General features: G+C 42.8%; 1 protein-coding gene across 1 annotated transcript in view; it reads left to right on the plus strand.

Annotated features, from left to right (window-relative positions):
• The window catches only part of PPP1R17 (protein phosphatase 1 regulatory subunit 17), a 69,117-nt gene extending 46,769 nt beyond the window's left edge, over positions 1-22,348 (plus strand). Inside the window, exons 5-6 of the mRNA XM_073549931.1 lie at positions 4,711-4,773; positions 22,187-22,348. Of these exons, the coding sequence (XP_073406032.1) occupies positions 4,711-4,773; positions 22,187-22,254 (131 nt within the window). The 3' untranslated portion in view covers positions 22,255-22,348. The remainder of the gene's footprint in view (positions 1-4,710; positions 4,774-22,186) is intronic.
• The last annotated feature ends 2,886 nt before the right edge of the window (positions 22,349-25,234 follow it).

The raw sequence follows: 25,234 nt of genomic DNA on the forward strand, positions 1-25,234 counted from the left end.
TGTTAAAAACCATTCTGTTAGTTGCTGCCCACTGCTCCAGTTTATTTATATCTTTTTTAATCTTCTCTCTCTCCTGTAGTATTAGCTATCCCTATTCATTTCGCTTTAGCAGCGGGGACAGGATCCTTTCTCCAGCTGCTGCTACACTGGCACAGGATGGGCTCCCTTGACTCAGGGGCCACATAGCCACTGGCTGGGGACCCCTGGAGCAGTGGGGGCCCTAGGCAGCTACTAGCCAGTATGCCAGCAGGTGTAAGTGCCTGGGCCCACCGGACAATCCTCTGGTTCTCCGGTGGGCCTGTCCAAGCCTGTATATAAGTGAAACAATGTCAGAAATAGACTATTGTAAATATCTCATATTTAATTTCTGGGAATTGTAAACATGAAATGAGATAATGAGCCACAATTGTGACATGACAATATTTGATTAATTCTTTTAACAGGAATGCAGCGCCAGGGCACTCGAGAGCTGAGCACTTAGGACTGTAGTTAAATAGCTTATTAATGAAACACTTATTGGAGATGCAGTGCTAACCAGTTATATATGACTAGGGATGAGCTTTCCGATATTGAAATATCGGAAATCGGTCCGATATTTGCGATATCGGAATTCCGATTTCCGATTCCGATATTTTTTTCACATCGGAAATCGGAAAGCAGAAGAAGACTAACCATGGTTTAAAGGGAGTGTATCCGCTCCTCCACGTTGTGCTCCTGGAAACTCCCTGCAAAGCAAGGTGAGCTGAACGCAGACACATGTCAGTCAAAGGGCATATTGACACCACCACTGGCAGTTTTAATTTAATAATGTAAAATCACTAACCCTAAATATCCCTAACCCCTAACCCTTACCACTAACCCTAACCCTAACTAACCCTAACCACTAACCCTAACCCCTAACTATAACCCTACTAATCCTAACCCCTAACCCTACTAACCTTAACCCTAACCCCTAACCCTACTAATCATAAGCATAACCCTAAACCCTATCCCTACTAACCCTAACCCAACTAACTATAAGCATAACCCTAACCGTAAACCCTGACTCTACTAACCCTAACCCCTAACCCTTACCCTAAACCCTAACCCCTAACCATAACCCTACTAATCCTAACCCCTAACCCTACTAACCTAACCCCTAACCCTACTAACCATAAGGCTAACCCCTAACCCTACTAATCATAAGCATAACCTTAAACCCTAACCCTACTAACCCTAACCCTACTAACTATAAGCACAACCCTAACCATAAACCCTGACTCTACTAACCCTAACTAACCCTAACCCCTAATCCTTACCCTAACCCTACTAACCCTAACCCCTAACCATAACCCTCCTAATCCTAACCCTAACCCTACTAACCCTAACCCCTAACCCTACTAACCATAACCATAACCCCAGCCCTAATATCCCTAACCCTACTAACCATAAGCATAACCCTAACCCTAGCTAACCCTAACCCCTAACCCTAACCCTACTATCCATAAGCATAACCCTAACCCTAACTAACCCTAACCCCTTACCCTAACCCTACTAACCCTAACTATAACCCAAACTAACCCTAACCCCTAACCCTAACCCTACTAACCCTAAACCCTAAACCTTACCCTACTATCCATAAACCCTAACCCTACCCCAACTAATCCTAACCCAAAGAAAAAACACCGCTGTTAAGAAGATGGTGACCAGTTTTCCTGCTACAGCTTTCGCTCTGTGCATTTTTCTAGCGATTTTTTTGCTCCTCTGCCTCTGTAAACTCCTTCCCCATTATCCTGAGATGTTTCCCCTCCATTTTATACATTATATAGCACTGTAGTGGTCATTTTGTAATTCCGATTTTTTTCTCCCATTGACTTGCAATGATATTGGAAATCGGAAATTCCGATATCCGATATTTTTTCAATATCGGAAATCGGAATTCCGATACGATATCGGGCAATATCGCTCATCCCTATATATGACTAAACAGCTGCAGCAACTTCTCAAAACAAAAGCCTAATATAAGTCAAGGGTATATTGTAGGTCCGAGACATGACTATTGTTAAATTATTAAGAATGTTTTATTTAATACATCTTCTAATATTACAAAAAAACAACTAATAAAAACTATCTAAGGGTCGAATACTATCCAGCATATTATAATGCTTGTGGACAAGGTCTAGTGCCATGTCACTAAATAATTTTTTCAGTAATCTAATGAAATTAAAATACTTTGCCCCCATGGTGTTGTGCATTTAACCTTCATATTCTCTTTCTACTTGTTCTCATAGCTCCTTCTTCCAGCTGACAAAAAATAACATTTTAGAAATATTGACCAAGTTTCATCAAACTGCGTTATCTTCTATCCAAGCAACCACCTGTTCCAAGCAGTTTTTGGGAGTTTAATACCACTGTAATATAACTGAAAGAATGTAAAGGTGTATGAATGACAATCAAATTCAATCCAGCAGTGTATGGAGTGTAATATGCCACAAAAATGTGTCACAAAGCACATAAACCTGTATGGGTGAGAAATGTAACCCTGAAAAATTCTGAAATGTTTTTTGGAGTGTTATGTATCACAGAAATGTACCCCAAACCCGTAATACTGAGAAATTTAAGCTTGCAAAACTTTTTAAATCATTTTTTCAGTTTTATAGATAACAGGAAAAATACCCCAGAACATGAAATAGTGTGTTGATGAAAGATGTAATTCAGTCAATTTTGTTAACGCTTTTTTGTAGTGTTAGATAATATCACAGAAATTTACCCCAAACCACAGAATACTATATTGGTGAGAAATGTAATCCAACTAATTTTTTAAACTCTTTTTTGGAGCGTTAGATACAGTATCACAGAAATGTACAACCAAACACATGAAATTGTATAGCTGAGAAATTTAAGCTTGAAAAGTTTTTGAACACTTTTTTTCAGCTTTATAGATCACAGGAAATTTATCCAAAGAAAAAATCCAAAACACAAAATAGTGTATTGGTTATAAATTTAACTCAGGGAATTTTTTTCAACTTTTTTTGAGTGTTATATAACACAAAAAAGTAACACAAATCACGTGATACTTGATGGATCAAAATATACCCCCCAACCCCAAAAAATCTGCAACTTTATATTTGCCAATGGACTGCACAACAGAAGAGCAAAAAAGTTTACCCATCAAGGCCTCCAGACAAATGCACTATCAGGGTGCAGTGGACCCATATAATTAAGATGGTGACACAGGTGCAAGAATACCAATGAAACAACCACTCACAGCCTACCAATACATGGAGGGGGCGGTTGCCTGGTATGTTAATGCACAATAAAAAACTTGTATGTGGCGCTGTTCACACTATGGCCATGCACAGCATCCAGGCCAGCCTAGTAGTGACACCCTTCTATTAGCTCAGGCGGGCTGCCCAGCGCCATCAAAATGTATGCCATGTGAACAGACACCGCAGTTTACAAGACCAAATGGGCCCAACTGCACCCTGAATAAAAAGTGCAAAAAACACATTAAAAAATGTGGAGTATTAGCTGATATTTTGGCCAAAATACATGAGCCCGTAACCTGCGCCAAAGGTCTCCACGTTTACAGGTACCTAACACTAAATCCTAACACTGAAATAGCACAGAAAGAGGACTTAAATATCATCCAATAATAGAAAACAGCAAAAGAGCAAAAAGGTTTACCAGTCCAGGCCTCCAGACAAATGCACTATCAGAGTGCAGTGGACCCATATAATTAAGATGGTAACACAGATGCAAGAAAACCAGTTAACCGCCCCCTCCATGTATTGGTAGGCTGTGAGCTGTGGTTTCATCGGTATTCTTGCACCTGTGTTGCCATCTTAATTATATGGGTCCACTGCACTCTGATAGTGCATTTGTCTGGAGGCCTGGACGGGTAAACCTTTTTGCTCTTTTGCTGTTTTCTATTATTGGAGGATATTTAAGTCCTTTTTCTTATGCAGCGTGAAACCTTTATCGGCTAGCTGTTACAGCATAGTGGATGGGATTTCAAGAAATCCCATATTCCACTGTGCATCCAGAGATCACTCACGGAGACTAATATGCGGAGCATTTTTCCAGACCGTATTATGTCAATTTCTCTTGAGGAGAATTTAGTCTCCACAAGAGAAATTACATCAATAGAATATATTGGATGAGGTAAATCCGCATAGTTTAGTGAATGCATGCGGATTTACTGGTGTTTAATAGCAGGCAGCGCTTTGGATGCAGCGAACATACGCTGCATCCAAAGAGCTGCAAGTTCCAGATTGTGTGTACCGGGCCTAACACAACGTTTTTCTTTACAATGATGAAACTTGCCCAGCCTTTTTTCCATTTAATAGTTCTTTATTGGTTAGATGAGTTGAAAATATACATTGGCAGTTTTATGCTTGCTCAAAATTTATTTTTAAGGAGGCATTTGTCACATAACCAAATAACCAGTTTAAAACCTTGATCACAGATATATTCCTTCTACAATGCTACAGTATTTCTTCAACTGTATTGTTGTGCCGACCTGTACATTAAATCCTTGTTGGGTCAGATTCAAGGGTTGGTCCCCTAGACAGAGTTAATGCCATACACATATGCATAGCTCTATCTAGTACTCCCACTCTCTTTGTGTGCCTTAGTTCATATGTTTTCATTACTTGACATGTTATTGTTTTCAATAATATTACTATTATTATGCATTTACCGCATTTTTGTGCTGTTGCTTTTTTGCAGTGAATGTAAAAATTCTGAAAGAAGACAGGAGAATCATAATTGCGGAGAGTGAAGAAAGTGATGGTTAGAAAATTATGGATAAAAAAGAACTGGATCTATCACTTTTTTTGTCATTGACTTGTAATTATGTTAACATGTATATTTTAAATTGTATGAAATCCACTGGTATAATTGTTTTTATTATTTCATGAGACATTGTATTCGCTTGTCTGTAATATGTCACAGCATGACCCTTACACCCAGAAAATATGGCTGACGCAGACTATAGGAGAATAGGGTGGATCTCCAAATCTATCTTTTATGCTGTGGTTACTTTAGCTTTGCACTGTACTTGTCCCTTAGCATGCACAGTTCACAGTGGTAGGTAGAGCCAGGCACCATTTAATTGTAGCATTTTTTGTGCGTCCGATTTGCCTCAAAAAAACGCATGCGCTCGCAATGCGTTTTTTTACAGCAAGACACCCATTATAAGTCTATGGTGAGCATATGTGCGCATTGGCATGCTTATGTATGCGTTTTTTTGCACATGCGTTTTTTTTTTTACCATTAGTTTAGACAATGGAATTTAGGGGTTTGGGTAAAGTTAGGGTTAGTTAAGGGGGTTTAGGGTTAGGGTTAGGGTCAGGGTTAGAGTCAGGGTTAGGGTTAAGTATGGTTTGGTTAAGGGTTAGGGTCAGGGTTAGGGTTAGGGTTAGGGTCAGGGTTAGGGTTAGGGTTAAGGTTAGTTAGGGTTTGGGTTAGGGTTAAGTATGGTTTGGTTAAGGGTTAGGGTCAGGGTTAGGGTTAAGTATGGTTTGGTTAAGGGTTAGGGTTAGGGTTAGGGTTAGGGTTAGGGTCAGGGTTAGGGTTAAGTATGGTTTGGTTAAGGGTAAGGGTCAGGGTTAGGGTTAGGGTCAGGGTTAGGGTCAGGGTTAGGGTTAAGTATGGTTTGGTTAAGGGTTAGGGTCAGGGTTAGGGTCAGGGTTAGGGTCAGGGTTAGGGTTAAGTATGGTTTGGTTAAGGGTTAGGGTCAGGGTTAGGGTTAAGTATGGTTTGGTTAAGGGTTAGGGTTAGGGTTAGGGTTAGGGTCAGGGTTAGGGTTAGTAAAGTCATGGTTTGGGTTAGTGTGAGGGGCCACCTAATGTTGGAAAAAAACGCAAACGCGGTAAAAACGCACTAAAAACGCATACAAACGCATAAAAACGCTGCGTTTTTTTCATGCATGCTCATAAAAATGCTTGAAAAAAACGCAGCAGTTGTATGCTTTTGTATGCATTTTTCAATGCGTTTTTTTGCGGGAAAAACGCGCTGCAAAAAAAAGCAAGTGTGAAACAGGCCTAAAAAAGGTACTGGATAACAAGATAACAAGTATATATATTATAGGGTACAATTGAAATCTCCGTATACATAGTCCCGTAGTCAGTCTCAGACGCTTACTCAGTATGGATTTGACCGTAATACTAAATGTCGAACAAAGGTACTGTATAACAAGATACAAGCTGTATCGAGGGGTAAAAATTGGTAGCTCCGATTCACCGTATATATAGAAGGCGTAAACCACACACGCTAACTCACTATGGATGATACCGTAATACAAAATTTGGAACAAAGGTACTGTATCAGCACATACCAGGTGTAACCAGTCTAGGGGTAATTGTAAATTTCTGTCTACACTTCCGGCGTCAGACACAGACACTCACAGGCTCACTGTGTATTACACCAGAATTTAAAAAGTAGAAAAAGGGAAAGGTAGTGGAAGCATACAACAGTATATAGTGTTGTGGTACTTTTAAATCTTCGTATATATTTCAATCTCAGTAAAACAGTCCAGATTCTCTGCTACTAGAAACTACATGGATACAAGTACAGACGGAAAGTCTCGTGTTAGCAGAAATTTGGGAATTTGTCATCGCGGGAAAACCTCCCGGTAGATGTTGCAGAGGCGATGCAGACCCTCAATTACTGTGCCTGTGGAGACAGCAAAAAAGGTTCTTTGTGAAGAAAGGATTGCTTTATCCAGTAGCGTGGATCACATCACCGTTACTCGTCTCCATCAAATTGTGATCACAGGGAGAGATGTAGACATGGTCCTCACTGCCTATCATGATGTATCTGGTCATTTTGGAGTGCAAAAGACAGAAGCTACAGGCCGCAGGCGATTCTATTGGATTGGCATGAGAGGAGACATTGAAAAATGGTGGCAGGAATGTCACACGTCTGTGACTATCACAACTGTGAAAGGTGATCATAAAGCACCACTGCATCCGCTTGTAAGTTGACGTCCATTACAAATGGTAGCCATTGATCATCTGAAGGTAGAGGCCAGCAGGACAGGCCATAGCTACATCTTAACCATCCTCGATCAATACCCCAAATTTCTAGTGGCTGTACCTGTGAAGGATTGAACTGCCCAGACTACACCGCGGAAGAGCAAGGAGAGGTAAGTATTGCAACTTGCAAGTGCTGTGGCCATGACCAAGGAGGGGGGACACACTCGTAGTCGACGGTTCTTGCACAGGGCCCCTCATAGTACGCTGATGTGTCTGACAGTGAGTGGGCCCCCCCACCGTCAGAGACACTGTATTGTACTATGAGGGGCACTGTGCCAGTGCCGTCGGCAATCAGTGGGCCCATCCACCTGTTCAGAGCAATGGCACTTGCCTGGGTGCGCCAGATGTTGACCCCAGCCCTTGGGGGGGTGGGCAGCCCAGTTAGGGAGGTTTAAAAAATGGCATATGTTGATGTGTTGGCTGGACATTCAGCTGCTGCAAAGGGCGGAATTGGGCAAGTCCGAGGAAGAGGAGGACAAAAGCGAGGCAGTTTTCTGGCAACCTATGTGTCATCAGGGGAAGGTGGGACAAAATCCTTTGAAACCCATGCATGGTTCATTTTAATGAAGGCTAGATCATCAACATTTTGGGTCGACAGACGGGTCCTTTTTTCTGTCAGTATTGATCCAGCAGCACTGAAGACTCTTTCAGATAACACACTAGCAGCAGGGCAAGCGAACTCCTGTAAGGCATATTGTGCCAATTCAAGCCAGGCGTCCAGTTTAGAGGCCCAATAGTCAAAGGGGAATGACTTAAGAGGGAGAATATCGATATAGGAGGAGAAGTAGTTTGTAACCATAGTTGACAACTGCTGTCTCCTGTCACTTTTAATCGATGCAGTATTAGCAATCGTGTGAGCGGTACTTGAGAAATCATTCCACAACATGGTCATTAAACCCCTTTCTCCAACGCCACTTTGGCTCCTTTTCCATTGTGCCCACTACGGCTCGTGGGAGAACCAGCACCGCTGCTGTGTCCTGGGAAAGCCTCAAACAAACGGTTTACCAGAGTTGCTTGTTTGTTAGCCAATATTATCTCTAGGTTCTCCTGTGGCATGATGTTGTGTAATTTGCCTTTGTAGCGTGGATCGAGGATGCTGGCCTCATCATTTTGGCAATGCGGGGGTCCCTTTATAGAATCCGCAAGGCATAATCGCACATGTGGGTCAATGTTCCAGGTGTCAATGCTGCACTGTCACTGCTGGGTGGAGGAGCACTTTCTAGTAAATCCACATCCCTACAGTCACGCACAAGCACTGTACCTGACCTTGGCACGCCCACATGTTCTCTTGTCCCCTGTGAAGCATCCTCCTGCCCAAAATAATCATCCCTCCTCCTTCTCTTCCTCTTCTTCCTCCACCTCGTCCAGGACAGTTCCCTGACCAGACAATGGCTGACTGTCATCAAGGCATCCCTCCTCCTCCTCCTCCTCCGCTGCAGATGCCTGATCCTTAATGTGCATCAAACTTTGCATGAGCAGACGCATAAGCGGGATGCTCATGCTTATGATGATGTCGTCTGCGCTTATCAGCCGTGTGCATTCCTCAAAACACTAAAGGACTTTACAGAGGTCTTTCAGCTTTGACCACTGCACACTCGACAATTCCATGTCTTCCCTCAAACTGCAGGCCCGTGTATCCTCCCACAAATGCATTACAGCCTGCCTCTGTTCTCACAGCCTCTCAACCATGTGCAGGGTGGAGTTCCACCTTGTTGCAACGTCTATGATTAGGCGGTGCTTGGGAAGGTGGAGCAATCAATGCAGCTTCTGCATATGAGTGGAGTGGACGTTTGAGCGACGGATGTGCGAGCACAGTCTTCGCACCTTATGTAGCAGGGATGTTAACTCCGGATAATTATTAAGGAAGCACTGCACCACCAGGTTCAAAGTGTGAGCCAGGCAAGGTATGTGTGTGAGTTTTGCACGGGCTATGGCTGCCACAAAATTCCAGCCGTTATCACTGACTACCTTTCCTGCCTCAAGATGTAGACTGCCCAGCCATGACTGAGTTTGTCGCTGCAAGTAGTCGGCCAGTACCTCAGCGGTGTGTCTGATGTCACCCAAAGACATCATCTTTAACACAGCCTGCTGACGCTTACCAGTAGCTGTTCGATAGTGGGAAACCTCGTGTGCAACACTGCCAGCTGCGGATGGAGTGCTCATGCGACTGTGCTCTGTGGACGAGCTTTCGCTGATGGAGGAGGAAGAGGAGGGTCAAAAGCCTTCAGCCAATTGTTTCCTATACCGTGGGCTAGGCAGCACTGTTCCACCACCGCTGTCCCCTGTGGAGCCTGCATCCACCACAATAATCCAGTGCATAGTGATGGACACGTAACAGTCCTGGCCATGCCTACTGGTCCATGCATCTGTTGTGAGGTGCACCTTTCCACTCACTGACTGTTTTAGTGCATGGACAATGAGGTCTTTCACATGCCGGTGGAGGGCAGGGATGGCTTTTCGAGAACAGAAGTGCTGACTTGGTAGGTCATAGCGTGGGACAGCATAGGCCATGAGCTCGCGGAAAGCTTCGCTTTCAACCAAACGGTAGGGCATCATCTCTAATGAAATTAGATTGGCAATGTAGGCATTCAAACACAGTGTACGCGGATGAGAGGATGAGTACTTTCTTGTCCTACTCAGAGCATCTAGTAGGGTGAGCTGGACTGGAGAGCTGCATATGGGGAAAGTAGCGGTGGACCGGACGGAGTGAGAGGGGGTTGGTGATGTATTGGTTTCAGTGTTGTGTTGCAAAACCATTGTGATTCCCTGAGTGCTTTGGCCTTGCGACGACACCTCCACATTTAGTGCTTCTGGAGTGCTTAATGGTGGCGGTGGTCTTACAGGGGGGGGAAGCGATGGAGCATTGCTGGCTACCTTCAGTCAGAGCAGGTGCACATGTGCTACCTGAGGTTTTGTAGTCCGTCCACGCTTGCAAGTGCATGTTGAGTAAATGTCTAAGCATGCAACTGGTATTCAAATTTCTGAGTTGTTTACCTCGCCTAAAGGTCCTTCCGCACTTATTACAGGTAACCTGTGCCTCATCAGTAGGATTTTGGACAAAGAAGTGCCACGTTGCACTCTTCCTACTATGGTATACATTTTCTGGCCTTGCACACTGTGCTAAGTTGACCGTCTGGCCAAGCTGTCCTGAAACTCTTTTAGTTTTTGGTCCACGTTTTTGGACAGCTATGGGCCTGTCAGATAACCGCTGCTGCGATGTCAATGCCTGTTGTGGATCCTTCTCCTTATCTGAACTATTGCTCAAGCCACCCTCCTTCCCCAATGGATGCCAATCCGGGTCAAGAACTGGGTCATCCATCACCTCCTCTTCAAAGTCATCTGCACCTTCCTCATTACCTTCCTCTCTGTCACCATGTAAGGTGGTATAGTATGCGGGAAGGGGCACCTGAGTTTCATCAGGGTCAGATTCTGGCTCAATAGACTGCAAGGGCAATGTAGTGCTCTGAGTCAATGTACCAGCAGAATCATCTAGCAGTGGCTGTGCATCAGTGCACTCCATGTCAGATTCATCTTGAACTGGGGAATTCAGGATTTTACTGGATAACCCAGGCATGGTATGTTTGGCCAACCCAGATGAGAGATCACTGAGCTAGAATTGGATCCCGAGGGGGACTACCCACAGACGGGGGTGTCCACCTGGGTCCATGAACATCGACACCGGTTGCAAACTTTATACCGCCTTGAACAGTTCAAGTGCGAGGGACAGCTCTTGAGGTTGGAGACCGCATGTTAGTCCAAGACAAATGACCTTGGAGTTGGAGTATTGGTGGGAAAAGACCCCGTATCGGGTGAAACGTCAGATCGGAGCTAAAGCTCTTCTTAACCTGGTTCAACCTGAAGGAGAAGAAGACGCTCCCACTCAAGTAGTACATTGAAACATGCTATGTCCTTGCTTGTCATGAGACCCCGATCAACCAGAGAGAGCACAAGTTATTCCCGAACCAGTCCCTGCTGCAGCTTTCAACTATGATGAGGGAGAATTCTCTGACCCACCATCCATTGACACAGAGGAGGTACAGGAGCCTGAAGCTCCCGAAATGGCTGCTTCATTGAACCTGGGCACGTCCCCACCCACTCAACCTGACTCCACTTCTCAACCTGACTCTACTACTCAATCTGGCTGACGACGCACCGAACGGTCAACAGCTGGAATGCCACCCAACCGATATGAGCAAGACCAATTTATTTGGCAGCTAATTATTTGAGATATGGAAGAATGTCAACATCTGCTACAACAACTCTAGCCCATGGAATGGCGAGCAAAAGGAGAGGGGGAGTGTAGGAAGAAGGACCGGACTGTGGGTACTTGCCCTGCGCCAGGTCCTGAACTGTCAGGGCTGTCTCCTCTGTTGTCTGGGGGAAAGCTTAGAGGCCCGGACCGACCTTTGCCTCTGGAAGTAGGGGGCATGGCTAAGTTGCTGGGGACACAGTGCATGTAAAAGCAGTAAGACTTGGCTGGAACAGACAGCATGCAGCAGGGAGAAGCAGACGCTCCGGATACCATAGCAGTGCAGGCCCGCGCCCAAGCATCCCTGCTTGCATCCACAGAGACTGTGAGCATATATACGTGATGTGTGCCAGTTGGTGCCCGCAGGACAAATTGCCAAACTCTCTGGGCCCGTTAGTGCTGCGTGCATGCCGCCTAATAGAGACCAGGTGAGTGAACGTGAACTGTTTCCTGACCACCCGGTGTATGTTTACCAAGCCACATTGGGCTCAGATGATGCTGTGGCCTGTACCCCTTCTGTCACATCTGCATATGGTCTGAGGACTCCGCGGAAGATATCAGAGACTAACCACTGCAGCCAGGATCTGGACCATCATCATCTACAGGACTTCACTGAACCAACCCCGCGATGTTGGTGACGTCACTGATGCTGCGCTGTCTCACAGCCTGACCTGCGGTGAACTCTTTAGATTGGGAAAATGCCTGTTCATTCTCCCACTCTCCAGAGTTCAGCGCGAATAAGGCCGACAGGGAGGGCAGAGTACAGTCATGTCAAGGCTTGTCTCTGAAACAACAGTTGGCACCATCTCATTCATTCAGCAGTAGTTTACAGCAGAGATGGTCGCATTTAGCACCGCTCCAGGTTGAAAACTGTATAGCCCCCAGATATGGATTATGGCGTGGGACTGAACGCCGGACAGGTATGGTATATTGTTGGTTTGTTATTTTAATTTTTTTTCAGTAGATTGAGGTTGTTGCATGGATTAGCAGAACTATAAAGATGGCAAACTGTTTATTGCTTTATTTCATTAAAAGACTTTATTCTGGCTGTGTGTTTTTTAACCCTTTCACAACTATAGGATTAGTAATGGATAGGTGTCTTATTGACACCTCTCCATTAGTAAGCCAGGCTTGATGTCACCCTACAATACAAAGGTGGCGTCAACCCCCAACTATTACCCCATATGCCACTGCTACAAGGCAGTAGGAAGAGAGAGGTTAAGTGCTGGAATTGGCGCATCTTAGAGATGCTCCATTTCTGGGGCGGCTGGGGGCAGATGTTTGAAGCCAGAGGAAGGGCCAATAACCATGGTCTCTTCCTAGGCTATGAATATCTGCCCCCAGTTGCTGGCTTTCCCTCTCTGGCACAGAAAACTGCGTGGGAGCCCACGCCATTTCCCCCCAAAAAATCATTTATTAATTACATACATGTCCCATAATACTATACTAATTGGATTGGTCACTGACATATACATATCTAACTATTCTGCATGTGTTTACTGTATGTAAACCATGTCTTCTCTCCTGTCGGCTCCTGTATTGATTTTACAGAAGCCGACAAATGAATTACCAGCTATTCTTCTATGTATCTCTCTATGAAATATAAATACATATATATATACACATATATACATATATATATACAGTATATGTGGGTCACTGACATATAGATACAGTATATACCGCTCAAAAAAATAAACGGAACACTATAACATAGGATGTGGTATTTTAGTGTTCCCTTTATTTTTTTGAGCAGTATATGTACACCAATTCTATGTTTGTATATGTATTCTATCTATTCTATTCTAACCTATTCTATTCTATAATAATTTACCTGCTTTTAATCAATCAATCTATCTAATATTTATATATACACAGTATATATATATATATATATATGTTTTGAAGAAAATTTAGGTTTAAAACAATGTGTACAGTTGTGTATTACAATTTTAACATGAGCTTTTACATACAGAGAACTGCTGTATGTATAAGCTGTTGTTAAAATCGCATTGCATACGGATTGCATATGCATGTCATGCGGATGTACCGTGGAAAAATCGCACCGAAATTGCATTACACTTGCATGGCACTTGCATGACAATCACATGGCACTCGTCCGTTTTTTTTCTCACATATGGGTATGAGCCCTTATAGTGGCCTTTAAATTATGCCATTGCTGGTGCATGCATTGCAGGTAACTGATGAGTTATCATGCCAAAGGCCCATATAACTGCCTTGCTAGTCCTCCAGAAATCTTAGCCACCACAGGCTGAGCTTCATAGTAGAGAACAACCTTGATTTCACTGTACATTGCAATAAAGTCACGTAACAGTACACATTAAAAGTGATTAAACTATCCCAGCTCAAGTCTGCTATGGCTGTTGGAACAAGGAAAGGAAAAAACAAAAACACAAAATCCTGGGTTGAAATAACACTATAATATATTTGATACCTAATACACCGTGTGCAGAATTATTAGGCAAGTTGCATTTGAGAGGATTCTTTTTATTATTGAATAACAACTATGTTCTCAATCAACCCAAAAGACTCATAGATATCAAAGCTTAATATGTTTGGAAGTTGGAGTGGGATTTTTTAGATTTGGCTATCTTAGGAGGATATCTGTTTGTGCAGGTAACTATTACAGTGCAGAATTATTAGGCAACTTAATAAAAACCAAATATACATATACCCATCTCACTTGTTTATTTTCACCACGTAAACAAATAGGGCAGCACAAAATTTAGAAATAAACATTTCTGACATTCAAAATCAAAACAAAAAAATCAGTGGCCAATGAGGCCACCTTTCTTTACGATGACACTCAAAAGCCTTCCATCCATAGATTCTGTCAGTTGCTTGATCTGTTTACGATCAACATTGCGTGCGCAGCCACCACAGCCTCCCAGACACTGTTCGGAGAGGTGTAATGTTTTCACTCCCTGTAGATCTCACATTTTATGAGGGACCACAGGTTCTCTATGGGGTTCAGATCAGGTGAACAAGGGGGCCATGTCATTATTTTTTCTTCTTTTAGACCTTTACTGGGTAGCCACGCTGTGGAGTATTTGGATGCATGTGATGGAGCATTGTCCTGCATGAAAACCATGTTTTTCTTGAACGATACCGACATCTTCCTGTACCACTACTTGAAGAAGGTGTCTTCCAGAAACTGCCAGTAGGTCTGGGAGTGGAGCTTCACTCCATCCTCAACCCGAAAAGGTCCCACAAGTTCATCTTTGATGATACCAGCCCATACCAGTACCCCACCTCCACCTTGCTGGCTTCTGAGTCGGAGTGGAGCTCTCTGCCCTTTACTGATCCAGCCTTGAGCCCATCCATCTGGCCAATCAAGAGTCACTCTCATTTTATCAGTAAAACCTTAGAAAAATAAGTCTTAAGATATTTCTTGGCCCAGTCTTGATCTTATGTTTCTTGTTGAAAGGTGGTCGTTTTCCAGCCTTCCTTAGCTTGGCCATGTCCCTGAGTATGGCACACCTTGAGCTTTTTGATACTCCAGTAACGTTGCAGCTCTGAAATATGGCAAAACTGGTGGCAAATGGCATCTTGGCAGCTTCACGCTTGATTTTCCTCAATTCATGGGCAGTTAGTTTGCGCCTTTTTTAATTAACACGCTTCTTGCGACCCTGTTGGATATTTGCCATGAAACGCTTGATTGTTCGGTGATCACTCTTCAAAAGTTTGGCAATTTCAAGACTGCTGCATCCCTCTGCAAGACATCTCACAATTTTTGACTTTTCAGAGTCTGTCAAATCTTTCTTCGGACCCATTTTGCCAAAGGAAAGGAAGTTGCCTAATAATTAAGCGCACCTTATATAGGGTGTTGATGTCATTAGACCACACCCCTCCTCATTAGAGATGAAAATCACCTGATTTACATAATTGGCAGTTGTCTTTCAAGCCTATACAGCTTGGAGTAGGACAACATGTATAAAAAGAATGATGTGATCAAAATACTCATTTGTCTAATAATTCTACACCCAGTGTATGTTTCTAATTTAGGCATATTTGTTTTTGTGTGCATATTATATTATTTCCATATATTCCATTAATGCAAACAGATAAAAAGAGAAGAGAGTGATCCTATATAAGCAGCGTCGGACTGGAACACCTTTTGCCCACCAGAGAAAATCATTCTTGGGGCCCACTATGTAGCTACATAGAAATAAATACAAGACCACCATTTGTGTGGTAAAACACGCTAATATCGGGGTATAATATAAGGTAGTACACGTCTTAATTATGTAGCAGGGGTTGGGGTAGAATCATAGAGGGGTAGCCCCCTCATAAAATAATGTAGCCCCCCTCATAAAATATAATGCAGCCCCCTCTCATAGAATATAATGCAGCACCCCACAAAATATAATGCAACCCCCTCATAAGGTATAACACAGTCCCCACCATAGAATATAATGTAGCACCCTCATTGGGTATAATGCAGCCCCCTCATGTAGTATAATCCAGCACCACCACAGAATATAATGCAGCCTCGCCATAGAGTATACTATAGTATGATGTAGCCCCCCAGAATATAATGTAGTCCCCTGAGAGAATAATGCAGCCCCACCACAGAATATAATGCAGCCCCCCATAGAGTATACTGTAGCCCCCTCATATAGTAATATGTAGCCCTCCCCAGAATATAATGTAGTCCCCTGAGAGAATAATGCAGCCCCTCATATAGTATACTGTAGCCCCAGAATATAATGTAGTCCCCTGAGAATAATGCAGTCCCCTCATAAAGTATAATGCAGCCCCCCTCCATCCCCATCATTGTCCTCATCACCACCTCCTTCATTGCCTTCTCCCCCGCCACTGCCCATTCCACCACCTCAATCATTGCCTCCTCCCCCACCAACATCATTGTCCATTTCATCACCTCCATCATTACCTCCATCATTGCCACCCATCACCTCCATCATTGCCTCCCATCACCATCATTGCCCATCACCTCCATCATTGCCTCCCCCAACATCATTGGCCATCACCTCCATCATTGCCTCCCCCACCATCATTGCCCATCACCTCCATCATTGCCTCCCCCACCATCATTACCTATCACCTCCATCACTGCCTCCCCCACCATCATTGCCCATCACCTCCATCACTGCCTCCCCCCACCATTAGTGCCTATCACCTCCAAAATTGCCTTCCCCACCATCATTGCCCATCACCGCCATCATTGCCTTCCCCCACCATCATTGCCTATCCCCATCATCATTGCCTATCACCTCCATCATTGGCTCCCCCATCATCATTGCCCATCACCTCCATCATTGCCTCCCCCACCGCCATCATTGCCCATCACCTCCATCATTGCCCTTCCCCACCACCCCTCTCTCTCTCACACACACACAATGCACCACATCACTCTTTCACACACACACTAAGCACCGCACCACACACACACAGAGACACCACAAAGCTTACCTCCCTGCAGCACATTCTGGCAGCCTCTTCCTAGCTGGCAGCATTCTGTCTGAGACAGCGCACTGGATGATGACGTCATCCAGCTGGGCTGTTTCAGACAGGAAGCGCCGGGCAGGAAGCCAGGGTGTGCTGCAGGGAGGTGAGCTATGCTATGTGTGTGTGTGTGTGTGTGGTGCGCTGCTTTGTGTGTAGTGCAGTGCGGCGGTGGGGCTTTACATGAGGGTAGTGTTAGCTGAAGCCTGTGGCTAATGCTGTCCGCTATTAATGAGAAATGGTATTGATGCCTCTCCATGCCCATAGGGGCGTGGGGAAGCGTGAATATTAGAATCATAGAATGATCGAATCGTAGAGTTGGAAGGACCTCCTGGGCCATCTGGTCCAACCCTCTGCTCAAAGCAGGATTCGCTAAATCATCCCAGACAGATATCTGTCCAGCCTCTGTTTGAAGACTTCTATTGAAGGAGAACTCACCACCTCTCGTGGCAGCCTGTTCCACTCATTGATCACTCTAACTGTCAGAAAGTTTTTTCTAATATCTAATCTGTGTCTCCTCCCACTCAGTTTCATCCCATTGCTTCTAGCCTTTCCTTGTGCAAATGAGAATAAAGATGATCCTTCTGCAATGTGACAGCCCTTGAGATATTTGTAGACAGTTATTAAGTCTCCTGTCAGTCTTCTCTTTTGCGAGCTAAACATTCTCAAATCCTGCAACCTTTCCTCATAAGACAAGGTTTGCAGACCGGTCATCAATCTGGTCGCTCTTTTGTGAACTTGCTCCAGTTTGTTGATGTCTTGTTTAAAATGTGGTGCCCAAAACTGGACACAGTATTCCAGATGAGGTCTGACCAAAGTGGAGTAGAGGGCAATAATGACTTCACATGATCTAGACTGTATGCTTCTGTTAATACATCCTAGAATTGCATTTGCCTTTTTTGCTGCTGCATCACACTGTTGACTCAGATTCAGTCTGTGATCTATTAGTATACCCACGTCTTTCTCACATGTGCTGTTGTTTAGCCCTATTCCTCCCATTCTGTGTATGCTTTTTTCATTTTTATTGCCCAGATCTAGTACTTTGCATTTTTCCCTGTTAATAACCATTCTGTTAGTTGCTGCCCACTGCTCCAGTTTATTTATATCTTTTTTAATCTTCTCTCTCTCCTGTAGTATTAGCTATCCCTATTCATTTCGCTTTAGCAGCGGGGACAGGATCCTTTCTCCAGCTGCTGCTACACTGGCACAGGATGGGCTCCCTTGACTCAGGGGCCACATAGCCACTGGCTGGGGACCCCTGGAGCAGTGGGGGCCCTAGGCAGCTACTAGCCAGTATGCCAGCAGGTGTAAGTGCCTGGGCCCACCGGACAATCCTCTGGTTCTCCGGTGGGCCTGTCCAAGCCTGTATATAAGTGAAACAATGTCAGGAATAGACTATTGTAAATATCTCATATTTAATTTCTGGGAATTGTAAACATGAAATGAGATAATGAGCCACAATTGTGACATGACAATATTTGATTAATTCTTTTAACAGGAATGCAGCGCCAGGGCACTCGAGAGCTGAGCACTTAGGACTGTAGTTAAATAGCTTATTAATGAAACACTTATTGGAGATGCAGTGCTAACCAGTTATATATGACTAGGGATGAGCTTTCCGATATTGAAATATCGGAAATCGGTCCGATATTTGCGATATCGGAATTCCGATTTCCGATTCCGATATTTTTTTCACATCGGAAATCGGAAAGCAGAAGAAGACTAACCATGGTTTAAAGGGAGTGTATCCGCTCCTCCACGTTGTGCTCCTGGAAACTCCCTGCAAAGCAAGGTGAGCTGAACGCAGACACATGTCAGTCAAAGGGCATATTGACACCACCACTGGCAGTTTTAATTTAATAATGTAAAATCACTAACCCTAAATATCCCTAACCCCTAACCCTTACCACTAACCCTAACCCTAACTAACCCTAACCACTAACCCTAACCCCTAACCATAACCCTACTAATCCTAACCCCTAACCCTACTAACCTTAACCCTAACCCCTAACCCTAACCCTACTAATCATAAGCATAACCCTAAACCCTATCCCTACTAACCCTAACCCAACTAACTATAAGCATAACCCTAACCGTAAACCCTGACTCTACTAACCCTAACCCCTAACCCTTACCCTTACCCTAAACCCTAACCCCTAACCATAACCCTACTAATCCTAACCCCTAACCCTACTAACCTAACCCCTAACCCTACTAACCATAACGCTAACCCCTAACCCTACTAATCATAAGCATAACCTTAAACCCTAACCCTACTAACCCTAACCCTACTAACTATAAGCACAACCCTAACCATAAACCCTGACTCTACTAACCCTAACTAACCCTAACCCCTAATCCTTACCCTAACCCTACTAACCCTAACCCCTAACCATAACCCTCCTAATCCTAACCCTAACCCTACTAACCCTAACCCCTAATCCTACTAACCATAACCATAACCCCAGCCCTAATATCCCTAACCCTACTAACCATAAGCATAACCCTAACCCTAGCTAACCCTAACCCCTAACCCTAACCCTACTATCCATAAGCATAACCCTAACCCTAACTAACCCTAACCCCTTACCCTAACCCTACTAACCCTAACTATAACCCAAACTAACCCTAACCCCTAACCCTAACCCTACTAACCCTAAACCCTAAACCTTACCCTACTATCCATAAACCCTAACCCTACCCCAACTAATCCTAACCCAAAGAAAAAACACCGCTGTTAAGAAGATGGTGACCAGTTTTCCTGCTACAGCTTTCGCTCTGTGCATTTTTCTAGCGATTTTTTTGCTCCTCTGCCTCTGTAAACTCCTTCCCCATTATCCTGAGATGTTTCCCCTCCATTTTATACATTATATAGCACTGTAGTGGTCATTTTGTAATTCCGATTTTTTTCTCCCATTGACTTGCAATGATATTGGAAATCGGAAATTCCGATATCCGATATTTTTTCAATATCGGAAATCGGAATTCCGATACGATATCGGGCAATATCGCTCATCCCTATATATGACTAAACAGCTGCAGAAACTTCTCAAAACAAAAGCCTAATATAAGTCAAGGGTATATTGTAGGTCCGAGACATGACTATTGTTAAATTATTAAGAATGTTTTATTTAATACATCTTCTAATATTACAAAAAAACAACTAATAAAAACTATCTAAGGGTCGAATACTATCCAGCATATTATAATGCTTGTGGACAAGGTCTAGTGCCATGTCACTAAATAATTTTTTCAGTAATCTAATGACATTAAAATACTTTGCCCCCATGGTGTTGTGCATTTAACCTTCATATTCTCTTTCTACTTGTTCTCATAGCTCCTTCTTCCAGCTGACAAAAAATAACATTTTAGAAATATTGACCAAGTTTCATCAAACTGCGTTATCTTCTATCCAAGCAACCACCTGTTCCAAGCAGTTTTTGGGAGTTTAATACCACTGTAATATAACTGAAAGACTGTAAAGGTGTATGAATGACAATCAAATTCAATCCAGCAGTGTATGGAGTGTAATATGCCACAAAAATGTGTCACAAAGCACATAAACCTGTATGGGTGAGAAATGTAACCCTGAAAAATTCTGAAATGTTTTTTGGAGTGTTATGTATCACAGAAATGTACCCCAAACCCGTAATACTGAGAAATTTAAGCTTGCAAAACTTTTTAAATCATTTTTTCAGTTTTATAGATAACAGGAAAAATACCCCAGAACATGAAATAGTGTGTTGATGAAAGATGTAATTCAGTCAATTTTGTTAACGCTTTTTTGTAGTGTTAGATAATATCACAGAAATTTACCCCAAACCACAGAATACTATATTGGTGAGAAATGTAATCCAACTAATTTTTTAAACTCTTTTTTGGAGCGTTAGATACAGTATCACAGAAATGTACAACCAAACACATGAAATTGTATAGCTGAGAAATTTAAGCTTGAAAAGTTTTTGAACACTTTTTTTCAGCTTTATAGATCACAGGAAATTTATCCAAAGAAAAAATCCAAAACACAAAATAGTGTATTGGTTATAAATTTAACTCAGGGAATTTTTTTCAACTTTTTTTGAGTGTTATATAACACAAAAAAGTAACACAAATCACGTGATACTTGATGGATCAAAATATACCCCCCAACCCCCAAAAATCTGCAACTTTATATTTGCCAATGGACTGCACAACAAAAGAGCAAAAAAGTTTACCCGTCCAGGCCTCCAGACAAATGCACTATCAGGGTGCAGTGGACCCATATAATTAAGATGGTGACACAGGTGCAAGAATACCAATGAAACAACCACTCACAGCCTACCAATACATGGAGGGGGCGGTTGCCTGGTATGTTAATGGACAATAAAAAACTTGTATGTGGCGCTGTTCACACTATGGCCATGCACAGCATCCAGGCCAGCCTAGTAGTGACACCCTTCTATTAGCTCAGGCGGGCTGCCCAGCGCCATCAAAATGTATGCCATGTGTATTGGTAGGCTGTGAGCTGTGGTTTCATCGGTATTCTTGCACCTGTGTTGCCATCTTAATTATATGGGTCCACTGCACTCTGATAGTGCATTTGTCTGGAGGCCTGGACGGGTAAACCTTTTTGCTCTTTTGCTGTTTTCTATTATTGGAGGATATTTAAGTCCTCTTTCTTATGCAGCGTGAAACCTTCATCGGCTAGCTGTTACAGCATAGTGGATGGGATTTCAAGAAATCCCATATTCCACTGTGCGTCCAGAGATCACTCACGGAGACTAATATGCGGAGCATTTTTCCAGACCGTATTATGTCAATTTCTCTTGAGGAGAATTTAGTCTCCACAAGAGAAATTACATCAATAGAATATATTGGATGAGGTAAATCCGCATAGTTTAGTGAATGCATGCGGATTTACTGGTGTTTAATAGCAGGCAGCGCTTTGGATGCAGCGAACATACGCTGCATCCAAAGAGCTGCAAGTTCCAGATTGTGTGTACCGGGCCTAACACAACGTTTTTCTTTACAATGATGAAACTTGCCCAGCCTTTTTTCCATTTAATAGTTCTTTATTGGTTAGATGAGTTGAAAATATACATTGGCAGTTTTATGCTTGCTCAAAATTTATTTTTAAGGAGGCATTTGTCACATAACCAAATAACCAGTTTAAAACCTTGATCACAGATATATTCCTTCTACAATGCTACAGTATTTCTTCAACTGTATTGTTGTGCCGACCTGTACATTAAATCCTTGTTGGGTCAGATTCAAGGGTTGGTCCCCTAGACAGAGTTAATGCCATACACATATGCATAGCTCTATCTAGTACTCCCACTCTCTTTGTGTGCCTTAGTTCATATGTTTTCATTACTTGACATGTTATTGTTTTCAATAATATTACTATTATTATGCATTTACCGCATTTTTTTCTGCTGTTGCTTTTTTGCAGTGAATGTAAAAATTCTGAAAGAAGACAGGAGAATCATAATTGCGGAGAGTGAAGAAAGTGATGGTTAGAAAATTATGGATAAAAAAGAACTGGATCTATCACTTTTTTTGTCATTGACTTGTAATTATGTTAACATGTATATTTTAAATTGTATGAAATCCACTGGTATAATTGTTTTTATTATTTCATGAGACATTGTATTCGCTTGTCTGTAATATGTCACAGCATGACCCTTACACCCAGAAAATATGGCTGACGCAGACTATAGGAGAATAGGGTGGATCTCCAAATCTATCTTTTATGCTGTGGTTACTTTAGCTTTGCACTGTACTTGTCCCTTAGCATGCACAGTTCACAGTGGTAGGTAGAGCCAGGCACCATTTAATTGTAGCCCAGTGCTATGTGCTGAGCTGCAATTTCTCTTTGTCAATGCTCATGTCTACTTACAGTGTACAGAGTGCTGCAGTCATATCTTCCCTGGCTGCTGCCCTTTGCACACTCTGCACACTGTGTAGGGATAACTGGTCACACCTGGATGAAATCACTCCCGCAGCCATGGTTCCTGACCTGCAGTAACTGCTCTGTAACATGGAGCGGGGTGGTAGTTTTGAGTCAGATACCTGTCTTTCACAATTCCGGCATGCTACATAAGGATAGGGGGTTTTGGCTGGGTGTGTAGGCTTTGCCTATGGGGTCCCTACACTCTAGAAAGCCGCATGATGTCAGTGACTTCGGCTGGCCAGAACAGATGTTGAACAGTTCAGTGAGGGAGCCCATCACTCAAAAATAAGCTGTCTTTTACGTATCATTAACTTGATGGCAACTACTAGATAGCGGGTGCATAACTTCACTTATGTTTCCTGTACAACATGAAGCATTTTCACACATGGTCTTTCTACCTCTTTCAGGCTTACTTGTTTCTGCCCCCAAGTTCCTCTGCCTTCACCACCACCCAGCACAGTACAACAATCCAATAAGGCTAGTTTCACACTAGCGTATGGCCGAGCTGCGGAGGGATGCGGACTTCCTCCGTGAAGCTCCGCTCATGGCCGCACCTCCTCCATACAAGATATGCTAAAGATAGGGTACGCATGCCGACATAGGCGGAGCTGATGGGAGGAGTGCGGCCGTGGATGGAGCTTCACGGAGGAAGTCCACATCCCTCCGCAGCTCGGCCACATGCTAGTGGGAAACTAGCCTAAATGAGAGTTTTGTCCTCAGATGTGTGTGAGAGAATCATCTCCCTTTGGAACACCACCACATAATTATGAATAAAACATACGACCAAAACGAAAAAAATAAACCCAAACATCTCCATAGATGGAAAATTAAAAACTTTAAATCCATGTTTACATGTTGAGTATTTGGTGAGTTTTTTACCTCAATGTTTGTAAACCAAAACCAGGAGTGGGTGAAAAATCCAGAAGTAGTGATGAGTTTCTATTATACTTTTCCTCTGATTTGTCCGCTCCTGGTTCTGTCTTACAAATACTGAGGTGAAAAAATTACCAAATACTCAACGTGTGCACACCGGTTAAAGCTTTGGAAATTGGGTTTTTTCTTCCAGTGGTTCTCTGTGACATTGTCCACACGTCAGTATCACGCTGCAGGGTGTGTTATCTAGAACTTTATCCACCCCACTCGATTTGCCCACAACCAGAAGAAAATGGGGAGAGTGACATCAGAAACATGCGAGCAGATTCTGTCCACATTTACAATTGGTTTTCCTGGGAAATGTGAGCTGCTCCCCCTAGGGTATAAAAGGTGAAATTATCAAACCCTTTTAATTACTTTTCATATTTTATACCATATTTGCTGTTTTTATAACTGAAAATAATTAAACCATTAAAATGTTATTTTTTTTTACAAATTGTTTTACATTATTTTAAATATATACATAGTTTTTGGATGATAATTGATTGTTCAGTACTAAATTTTAAAAGTTGCCATCCAACTTCTAAATGTAATAGAACTTTTTGTACATTTTTGTAACTGATTTGTATACTTTTAATGTGCGATATGAAAGCATAAACGATTGTCATCTAAAACATTGCTGCAGCTTTATTTATACGATATATACAATCTAATTTTCTGGGCAAAATGGCTGGCACAAGAAGAACGCTCTCAACTTTTTAACAAAGCTATCATAGGTTACTTAATGAGGCTCATTAAGTCATCCTGAATTGTTTGTATGGTGTGCAATATTGCTCTTTCTAGGTTCTATTCTTTTATTCTAGAACAAGAGCAAGACTTCACTTCCTATACATTTTGGAAAACACAAATTGTTGTAGCTTCTGTGCTAACAAACAGATTTTATACACATACATATAATGGGGAAAATAAGCATTAGATACACTGCCGATTTCACAAGCATTCCCACCTACAAAGAATGGAGAGGTCTGTAATTTTTATCATAGAAACACTTCAACTGTGAGAGACAGAATCTAAAAAAACCCAGAAAATCATATTTTATGATTTGTACATAATTAAATAGCATTTTATTGCTTGGCCTTCCTTTTGTCAGTGTTAGAAATATCAGCATGGAGGTGGGGGAGGTTGTACATGGCATATTGAAGTCTGGTGAAAGAGTGAAAAGCATCCAAGTCTTCAGGAAAGAAAAATAACATAGGCTCTCTCTAATTCGTGTAGGGTAGATATAGTATAGATAGAGAGACAGCACACACTAAGTAGTATGCAGAGAGAGAGGGATCAGAAAACATGAGTGCTATCTATCTGTTAGGGTTCTTTTACACTTGCCGTGTTTTTGCGGGCCATTTTTTGCGGCCCCAATAGATTTCTATGGGGCCACAAAAATTCAGCGGCCGTTAGGGCCGTATACATGGCCATGAAAAAATATTGAGCTTGCTAGATAATTTTCACGGCTCACGGACATGGCCGCAATAGATTTCAATGGTGCCGCAAAAACAACGGTACACCGTATTTGCGGATCGCCGTATTTCTCCCCATCAATTTGTTAAAATGGAAAAATGGTGATCCAAGAAGGTTTATTGCACCCCGTTTTTGCGGGAGACCACAAAAATCATGGCA

Source organism: Dendrobates tinctorius, unplaced genomic scaffold (genome assembly GCF_039654945.1).
Source record: "Dendrobates tinctorius isolate UK_male_01 unplaced genomic scaffold, ASM3965494v1 ptg000162l, whole genome shotgun sequence".
Taxonomy (NCBI): domain Eukaryota; kingdom Metazoa; phylum Chordata; class Amphibia; order Anura; family Dendrobatidae; genus Dendrobates; species Dendrobates tinctorius.